The 10490-nt window shown below is 33.6% G+C and overlaps 1 protein-coding gene across 1 annotated transcript; it reads right to left on the bottom strand.

Moving 5' to 3' along the window:
• Positions 1-5047: 5047 nt before the first annotated feature.
• On the bottom strand, positions 5048-8210 carry LOC115953684 (ribulose bisphosphate carboxylase/oxygenase activase, chloroplastic-like). Its single transcript, XM_031071442.1, has 7 exons — positions 7941-8210; positions 7322-7638; positions 6947-7052; positions 6761-6846; positions 6147-6619; positions 5372-5653; positions 5048-5251 (listed from the first exon to the last, which is right to left on the bottom strand). Exons 1-7 carry the CDS (start codon positions 7986-7988, stop codon positions 5136-5138), a joined length of 1428 nt encoding a protein of 475 aa, XP_030927302.1. The 5' UTR covers positions 7989-8210; the 3' UTR covers positions 5048-5135.
• Between the last annotated feature and the right edge of the window lie 2280 nt (positions 8211-10490).

Below are 10490 nucleotides of genomic sequence, written 5' to 3'. Positions count from 1 at the left end.
TTTGTGGTAACCTTATTTGAATTAATAATATTATGTTTGAAAATATTAAGGAATTCTCTTTGAAATGTTTCTCTTTATTTGCTGTGGGTGGAGAGGAATCTTAATTCATCAATATAAAGGAGACTGTCCCCAATCAATGTAGCCACTTTCCGCATTGTTTAGTCTTATGCTTTTCAAGGAATTCATGTCTTTGAACGTGCACATTATAATAGAGCATGCATGAATATAAAAATGCTAATGTGACCCAATACAATACATCAAGCATGTTATTGTTGCCCGCTCCAACCTTGCTACAATGATTAAAGCTTCTCTACAAACATAATGCATCGCAAAGCAATCCTTCACAAATTGCAAATCTGAGCTAGTGAATAGGATATAACACCATCAAACAACACCCAAGTTGGTTTTCTTTTGGTTGTTTATTTCATTATGTGGAACACCAAATAAGCTAGATAATTACAAACATAATGTTATCGTTATCAGGTGTAGAGGAATCTTAATTTTAATTTCAGCATCTAGGAGTACTCTAGTCTGCAATAACAGCCAGTTCATTATTTTAAGGTCTTAAGCTTTGAAACACGAAAGGTGATTGAAGAAGAGGGAATAAAACTTCAAACCCACTTACCCACTTTATAATTCTATATTGACGGAAAAGGAATGCAAATTGACTAGGCAACCAAAGTTTGGGCGATATAAACACAATCTAGTTTACTAGCATAATCATAATTTATACTAACTTGTACAGGAAAAATATTTAAATCTTGGGTATGAAGCAGATTTAGTAGGGACCATATGTGTCACGCGCACGCTATGATGAGAGAGACAGTAGCTTGTATGACTTTTATTTAGAACATAGCTACCATGTGGAATGTGTGCCTCTCTTATTATTATTAGTTTTTTTCCTTCATATCTTTATCCTAAAGTTTTTTTCTTCGCCGCCGGCTTGATCTAAAGGTATGTTTGATCCGTTGCTGACCTTTAAAAAGTAAATCTACCCACCTACGACCCCATAAATAATTACCATTAGTGGTTGGTAATAGGTGAGACTTCATATTTGTTTTTGGCTCATGGATTCTCTCTTTGGCTCAACACATTTACTTGCAATAGTTTACAACAAATCAATTCTTATACCATAGCATAGAGGTATAGAAGAAGCTTAGATTAGGATGATACAGAGTGAAGTAATCTTTTTTTTTTAATAATTTTTTTTTAGAGAGTTTCAACTGATAGTATTCGCTTCTGATGATATGAAGTAAAGTAATTCTAGTAACACAAACTAAATCAATTTTTGTCGTAATTATTCTATGTGGCAGACTATGATTGACTGTCTATCTATAACTATCGTATAAACTTTTTTTTTTTTTTCATGTCACTTGTTGTCTGCTATGCAAATAATTGTTACAAAATTTGTGGTTTAGTTTGTTGTACTAAAATTTTTGTACAGATGGGGAAAAAAAAAGTATAAACAATAATACGAATATTATAAACTAGTATTATTTTAGATGAAGTGAGGGATGGACCGCAGCAAAGCCCTGGCGCAGTTTCGTAACAAACACTAGCTGGTTGGTTGTTTCTGACATGGTTAAATTCTCCAGCTGGTTTTCTTTAAAACTACAAGCTGGATTTGGCTATTATCGATAATGTTTGGTATTTAAAATATGCCTATGGTCGTCTGGTCCATTTTATACTGATTTATAATAAGATGGAGGATATTTAGTGTAGTCAGATGCGTGTCTAATGCACTTTAAAATAGTACTTTATCTTCTTCTTTATTTTTTTTTTGAGAGGCTTTATCTTCTTCTTTTGGTAGTTAATACTTAATAATGCTTTATCTAGCAAAATTAACCAGTCAAAGACATAACAGTACGATTATAATAAAGATTTGAGTCTTTTTTTCTTATATGAATAATACATATTTGAGTTATCTTAACTCTTAAGCAAAACTGCAAACCAAAATAGCAGCATTGGGGGTGTTCAATATAGATTACAGAGTGTTGCACTCTTTTCCCAATAGTATCAGGGCATTTGTTGACCTCTCGGAAAGGCAGGCCAACACAGTCTAAGCCAGGCCCAATTACGAAAGCAATAATTTGCTTTGGATTTTGGGAATTAATTCGAGATTCTGTAAAGTATTCATGCCTGGGCCATGTGTTTAACCCAATAAGGAAAGCTTCCCGGTTGGCTTTGCCATTATCGCCAGATTTCTGGGCTTACTTGAATATAAACCCATACCCCATTTAATTTGGGCTTGGTGATCACATTGTAGAAAAGAAGGAGATGCAAGCAGACAAATCCCAATATATATCCAAAGGACTACGTGTCCTTGCAGTACAATTATTTAAAAATAGCTATAATGGAATTTAGCAAGCAACTCAAAGGCTAAGTACAATTTTGGCACACTAGCTTTGAACAAAGAGTAGGACAATACGTGTCCCCAATGAAGATCTACGTCTTAATATCTTGTTGATTACAAAAGTATCCACCAAGCATAATTGACATTTTACTGTTTTGAAGGGGTCCTTAATGCTTTTGGTATACTTACCTTATTCATCCATATGGTTAATGAGGTTACTACGTCATTCATTTTTCGTGAAGAGATAATAGCGGTAGAACTTTTGCTTTCATCTAGTTAACGTGATACTTTGATATTGTCTGCCAGAAGGAATATATCATAGAGCACATCAAGATTTATTTTCAAAACTATGTTTTCTAGCAAATTTTCTACCTATAACTTGATCTTTTGTTGGCGTGTACCAATTGATAATAATGTAACAAATAGCCTTCTACGAACAAAATTTCTCTCCAAATTAGTTTGAAGAGAAATTTTTAAAACTTCTTATATATCTTTTTTTTAGGTGTGAATTTTGGAAATCTAACCATTAAATTTCATATTTCTTATGTTCTTAACATACATATCAAGTTTCGTTTAAATCGGATGTTATTTGTTATTCAATCAATAAACTTATTTTTGATATGCAATTTTAGATCACAAAAACTTGAAATTTTTACATTTGTTTAAAAACATAATAATTAATCTTTGACCTTCTTCAAATGTTGCAAGCATGAAGGATATAATAAGAACATGCAAATGAATAGTTAGATTTTTAAAATTCATACCCAATATAAAAATAGATAAAGAGTTTGAAGAGTTTCTCTGTTTCACTATAAGCTAGTTTAGAGAGAAACTTTGTTCGCTTTCTACCATCTGTCACAATGAATTTTTCAAAAGTTGGTTGTCCCTTTAATTCTCTTACTCTATTGGACAAATGAATTAATTTGTCTTCGGTAAAATCTTCTTAATCTGTGGGCTTTAAGAACCATATTTGATATGGTTGGAAGAATTTGTCTTTCTCTCTCCATCTTACTGAACTTGTTATCCAGAAGGTGTAATATTTTAACCATCTTATATTATTGGCTAAATAAGAGAGCATTGATTTGATCATAGCAGGGAATTGCTACCATTTATCTGATGATAAAACTTGAAAATCCCTTGATTAGTGATTCCCCATTTCCCCCATTCAATTCTATATCTTCAATAGACAATATACCATTCTTCGTTATAAATAACGACTGCTAACTTTGGTATTCCATCTCAAAGATTGATATATTTGTGATATCAGAGCAGGATTTTGCTATTCCTTAGTCAATGATTTTGAATTTTTTGTTGTATGTTGTCAAAAATATCACGAAGGAGCAAACCCTTTGTTTTTTCAAACATCATAATTCTTTTGGTTCTTTCTAAATTTGGTGTTATATTGACATAAATTTTTGATTTTTCAAGATCATTTTCAAAATCCAATCTTACTCCGTGTAAAATATAAGAATAGAATATTTAAATTGTTCTAGCCTGGCAGTTTGCTCAGCTAGTCTTTCTGTAAGATTACTCATCTTGTCAGCACTTCCCTTTTTGATTTAGAAGGCTAAATTGGTGCCATACTAGTTTGGTCTAAAGATTTTCTTAATAAATGAATTGGAGACTCTTGAGAAGTACACATGGAACAATTCTTAGAACAAATGTGTAGAGTGAGAGAAGATGACATGTCTTGTTAGGATACAATTTTACCAGCACATTTTCATTAAGGGTGTGTTTGGATAGAACTTATTTTGCTGAAACTGAAAACTGAAAACTGAAAACACTGTAAAAAAATAATTTTTAAATGTGTGAATAATATCGTGGGACCCATTTTTAATGAAAAAGTTGCTGAAAAGTGTAATTTGTGGGTCCATGAACAGTGCACAAATGCACTGTTCACGGACAAGAAGTCAACAAGTGCGGCTAAAAAAAAAATAATAATAAATAAAAAACAGCTGAAACGCAGGAAACACTAAACGTGGACGCAGAAACTGAATACAAACACACACTAAATATTTTAGGTAGATATTGTGATTTCCAAGTCAAGTCCATGATTTTCCAGATTTAGAATTGGTAATTTTTCTCTTATTCTTGATTTACACTTTGTAAATAAAACGTCCTTCATTTCATGCACAATGTCTATATATTTTATTAATACCTATATTTAAAACGTAAAATGAGTGATGTGTACAGGCTATGTACAATAAAGAGTGTGTAAGAATCAATGCTCATATAGAATTGGAAAGGTTAGAACTGTAAAATTTATAGGCCGAAAATGCTGTACAAATACTAGAGCTCTAATTCTATTAAAGGGTACCAAGCGCTTGAGCAAAATATGCAATTGGGGTTGTATGGATGAGGTTGAGAATGAAGTATGGCAGCTCAAAGGATAATAAGTGGATATTCCATGAGTGATAAGGTGATATCATGTTCTGTATGGTATGGCAGCTCTCTATAGATGCCTTTCTTCCCACCTAACCTGCAGCATGTTACTAAAAGATCCAATATACAAGTTGCATTAGCAACAAAAGTCGCTTTGAAAACCTCGAATTGTTATTAGAAACAAAGAACTCTTTGAGAGGCAAATAAAGGAAAGAGAATTAAAAAGGAAACTTATTTTCACTTCTATACAATTACAACACAGTATTTTTGTTAAATAGAAGGTTTTTTTTTTTTTTTTTTTTTTTTTTTATATAAACAATTTTTGTTGAATAGAGCTGGTTCACCCATTCTCGGAGGTTATTTTCCCTATGCAATTTATACTCAAATGCCTGGAACAGACTTAAAATTGATACAGGCAGGACCCATCATCACTCCTAGCTGTTGGATCAAAGTTTGCAGCAGATGGATCAGTGCTGCCTTCCCGAACAGGAAGCTTAAATTGTTGGGCTGCTTTGCCTGCATCCAAACAATTATTAAAATCTTAAATAATCTCTTCTCTAACCTTTGTTCCATCCTATATAATCCTGAAGCCAGATGCAAACTTTCCATCAAGGCCTTTAGGATCAAGAATCTAACCATAGAAGTTTCCATTCTTGATAGCATCTTCATTTGCATCTCCAAGAGCTGCCTCATTCAAGTACTTCTCAGCCAATTGAATTCTCTTTACATTCTCCTGCTCTTGAACAAGCATGTTTCCATACTCAAGGAGCTTCTCAAGTGTAATTTTTGGTTGATCAAAGGTTGGAGGCCCCTCCTTTGAGTTCACGAGCCGTTTACCTACATTCTCTACACCCACGCCAGATATCCATTTCCTAACTTCATCATCATAGATTCTTGCCCTGAGAGCACCAAAGAAATCTGCATACAAACTCAATGATATTAATCACTTCACTTGGGTTCATTTTTAATATCTCGGGTCTCAAATTCAATAGCATATGATCACAACCACTCAACAGATTAAAACAAATTGAATACTGTTCAGGTCTTGTCTACCATGTCAATTTTAACTAGAATCGTTTACTATGTACCTAGAGACAGTCCAAGGCCAAAAAATAAATATTAAAAAGTATTAATTCAACCATCTATTTCATGTTCTTTGATAAAACCTTCACCTAAAAGTATTTCAGCAAAGCATATGTTCCTTTTCTATCCCAGTCAGCATTTCATATGAATAGTATTTGTCAAGTCTTTAGTCTCACTCATGAATCATGATAAACCAGTTGTTGTATCTAAAATTTAATATATGATCAACATGACTTCTGCCTTTTCATTTATCTATATACAAATAATTAAAGGCTTAAAGCTATGCGCATGAGACACAATTAATTTACTAATCAATTCATATATTTACCAATGGACTGTCCAGGGAAGGTGTCAACAAGCTTCACTATGCCCTCCTTAGGTACACCATCTGTCCGAAAAATGCCCGTGCAGACACCAATGCAGTCTTCCCGTGTAGGTGCCCAGTAGAACTTTTCCATACGACCATCACGGATGAGAGGGGCATACAATGTGGAGAAGTCATTACCAGTGACTATGATGGGAACGCGTGGATTTTCCACCTTGTTGTACATACCAGGAAGCTGGACACTGGTTGGGTTATCAGCAATGTTCATAAGAGTGGCATTCACCATCTGATTGTTGACAGTGTATTGGGTAGTACCGCCCATCCTACCCGCTCCAGCATCGAGGTCATTGATGAATAGGCAGCACATTTTTCCCTTGCTGATAATGTCTGCTGCTTCGCGATACCTTTGCCTAATCAATTTTGCAGGCTCTCCAGCATTCCCACTTTCCAATTCTCCAGCACTCATCACGATGGGGCTGAACAAAAATTTGAAAGTTCAACACTTTTTCAAAGTAGGCCAGAATCTTCCCAATATTTATATATAACATTTCAAAATTTCTATCTGGAAGACTTGCTACATTAACAGAAGACGAAATGCGGGAAAAAAATTGACTCACTTGATTCCCATTTTTGCAAAGACAAGCTCACATTGGAATGATTTTCCCTGACCTTTGCCTCCCCAGATACCCAAGATGAGAGGTACCTGTCACAGTTATTCACCAATCATCCAAAATTCTAAAAAATTATCATAAATGTGTAACAACTAACAAATTACTTGTACTTTAAAGCATTCTATTACCAACCTTAATGTTTGGCAAGTTCAAGAAGTTCTTGGTGATGTGAACAACCAACTTGTCCATGAATGCGGGTGCAATGTAAAATCCATCCATGTTGTTGTCAAGTTTGAATCTGGAAAAAAGTTCAACAGTGTTCTATTACTAAATCTAAATCCAACCAACTCAGAGAATCAAAAACACAAACCCATCTGACCCAAAATCAGTCTCCAACTTTGTTAATCGAGGTACTAGTTCTCAAAACTTGATAAATTACCAATTCTGCCAAAATCTTAAACCGTTAAGAAAATGTGAATTTAATCATTTAATCTAACGCAAATAAAAATTGAAGACCCATCTGAGCAATGATTTGAAATACCACTTATCAACATCCTAAGTACTTACTGGCGAAGACCAGCACTGATATAATCATAGGAGCTCATGACAGCATAGTGAGTCCCAGAACCCAAGGCAGCTTGAAAAACAGTGTCCACCATTCCCTTTCCTCGAGTGATGTCCTGCTGGTCGTCCGAAGTGTCAAAGGCAAGTCCTCCCCATTTGTCCTTGGATGTCTGCTTTTGCTCATCGTACTCCGCAACAGCCTTGAAACTCCCAGAAGATATTCTCTGGTTGGTGATCTTGGGGCTCACTTTCTTCAAGCTGTTGCCCCAGAATGCCGAGCTTGGAACCAAAGCTCCAGCCCCAGAGCCATTCAATTTCAGCTGCAAAGAACATACACCTTTCTTTAGACCCAATAAAGTAAAAGGTCCAAATGAAATCACTGATTCCATTTACTAATTTTGATAAAATATATTGAATTGAGAACAGAGGCGAAGTTAAAACTTAAAACTCTGAAGCAAATATTCAGAAGTGCATGGTTGAAAATTCTGGAAAAAAAAAAAGAAAAAGCTCACCAAAAAGAGAACAAACACAATAAATTTATTCGGTGAAAACAAAGATAAAAAAAGGAAATTGAGTAATACTATATAGTAGTAAAAAAAGGGCGGGAAAAACATAGTAGTACCGGTGCTCTTTTAACAGCTCCTAAAGTTGGAACTGAAGCAGCAGCCATTGAAGGTCCACTACGATTGTGGTCAATTAGGTACGTACGTTGGAGGGTAGAGAGGTAGAAGACGAAATGGAACTGAATTTGCTCTGTTTTCTAGTTTTCACTGTAAAAGTTTTGAGGGTGAGAGGGACTTTATATACAGAGGGAGTATGAAGAAAGTCAGAAAGCGAAAGGTAAAATGGAAATGGAAATACTGTGGATTTTGGCTTACGATTACGAATTTCCTTAACGGGCACACAAATAGGAATGCTGGTATTAGACGGACGTTGGTTTTGGAATGTGGGCTTAGACGGGCCCATCCATCACCTTATTAGTTATTATATAGATAATGGTTTTGATTACAAACAAAATCGATGCCTCTCGGAACTTAGGTTGGTTTGAGGTTAGGGTTTAAAGCTTCTCTTTTTTCCACCCAAATTTTGATAGTTTTTACCCCCACTTTTGTAAATAAATTGAAAAAAAATACTGAATCATATATTAAACAATGTTTTTTTTTTTTAATGTGAGCTTGGCTTTTCTTATTAAACAAATTAAAATAGTATTGGTTTAACAAAACAAATCAAAATAGACAAATAGTAGTATTGCACTTACCCTAGAGGCTCATTGGCCATTGGGGGCTTTGCTTTTTGCTGCTGAGCAAAATGAGTCATGGCTTTGGTCATGGCAGTCAAGTATTATATATATATATATATATATATAATACTAACATTTTTGGGAGTGTTAGAAACTCCTTTCTATTTTTAAAAATTACACCACTTGTAGTTATTACTTTTGATTTAAGTTTAAAAATTTTTATCTCATAACCAATATTGATTAATAAGCATTATTTTAAAGCTATTCTAGACTAGAATTTAATTAGAAAAATATTTATTTGATTTAATTTATAATCAACATAAATAACCAAACGGGATTATTTGTTATATAAATCAAAATCTTAATGAATAAATTGTCACTTGTAAAAATAAAAGGGAGTTTCTCTAATTCTCCATCCGTTGAGATGGACAAGATGGTTATTGTATATGTCGCCAAAAGCCACGACAATGAAAAATGCAAAAAAAAAAAAATCGAAAGTTGAGAAACTTTATGTGCGTTTGGTATGAATTATTTTTGCTAGTTTATTTTACTATTTAACTTATTTTTACTATTATTTATGAGTCCTACTATATTTTTTGATACTATTTATGGTTCCCACTGTACTATTTCATTTAACTTTTACCTTTATTTACAGTATATTCAGAAAAAAGTTTTCAATTTCAGCAAAATAAGCGGATCTTAAATAAACACTTATTCTGTGAAATTTTTGATCCATCCTTTTCTGGCTAATGGCTGTTATGTAATTAACTAACCACGTGGTAAAAGTCCAAACCAATAAGAGCATCCACATTAGTGGATGTAAACATTGGCAAAATACAAAAAGCAACCAATTTTACACATTTTATCCCAAAAATCTTCCACATCAGTCCTTCTAAAATTTTGCATATTTACACATTTGCTACAGTAACCGTCCATATATACATGGTTACTATAGCTTGTGTACAAAACCGACTGAATGCTAGAGCAAGAAATGCAGTCACCTAAGGCCCCAAGTAAAAAAAAATGCCCCTAAATTTTAACCAATAGGGTTATTTATAATCAATAAATAAAATAATATTTTTTACCAGATGAAAAACAAATAAAAAAAGTGAGAAAAATGCAACGTCCACAATATTTTTCACAACACTTTTACAACTAATGTTAATTAGTAGGTTGTTATTGATGGCAAAAAAATAATTATAGTGATATTTTCAAATAGAAAATAAAAAGCAACTTAAAACCTAGGATTTGTTGTAAAAAAATATTGTGAATTTTGCACTTCTATAAAAAATAAAAATAAAATAAAAAATAAAATAAAAAGAATAATAATAAGAGTTGAGTTAGCAAACTTTTACTAGTTCTCATCTAAGTCTACCACTAACACCGCTTTTTTACTTACTACTATCAATCTGCCATATCAACAAATATGAAAAATTTTGTCAAACTTTTTATGTCTATAAAATTTCTAAAAAAATAAAAAAAATTCTACGTAGCTCATATTAATTAGTAGTAATTTTGTATCTAATACAAGATAATCAATTTTCGCCTTAAGCTCCCAAATGCATCAAGCCGCCGCCACTTGTGTATACCATTATTTTATTAATTTCACGTTTTGTGCCATTTTTTTTCTCTCTTCTTTATGCAAAACAAACTGACTTCTCTCCTCATCGTCCTTTTCCTCAGATACACACAAATACAAACACACCTATAACCACACCCACACACAAACACAGACAAATCATCACAAAGATACACAAACACACCCACGCAGACAAACCAACAGAGAAACAGATCGATGCTGGTGTTGGTCGCTTGTGGATTAGTGGATCGGTGATGGCGGCACTAGATCAGAGTTCATGGGTTGACGGAAATGGGTCTAGATGCTTGTGAATTGGTGTTGGCGGCGGAGATCGGTACTGTGGGTTTTGATGG

Source organism: Quercus lobata, chromosome 7 (assembly GCF_001633185.2).
Source record: "Quercus lobata isolate SW786 chromosome 7, ValleyOak3.0 Primary Assembly, whole genome shotgun sequence".
In the NCBI taxonomy this organism is placed as follows: domain Eukaryota; kingdom Viridiplantae; phylum Streptophyta; class Magnoliopsida; order Fagales; family Fagaceae; genus Quercus; species Quercus lobata.
Note: the sequence above shows the minus strand (reverse complement) of the source record. Positions and strands in the feature narration are given on the sequence as shown.

Bases quoted from the DNA above. Each gene is read 5' to 3' on its own strand.
- LOC115953684 (XM_031071442.1), bottom strand. From the start codon at position 7,988: ATGGCTGCTGCTTCAGTTCCAACTTTAGGAGCTGTTAAAAGAGCACCG. The intron at 7,053-7,321 runs GTAAGTACTTAG...ACTTTTTTCCAG, and splicing joins ATCAGTGCTGGTCTTCGCCA to ATTCAAACTTGACAACAACA. The intron at 5,654-6,146 runs GTAAATATATGA...GTTTGTATGCAG, and splicing joins CTTCCCTGGACAGTCCATTG to ATTTCTTTGGTGCTCTCAGG.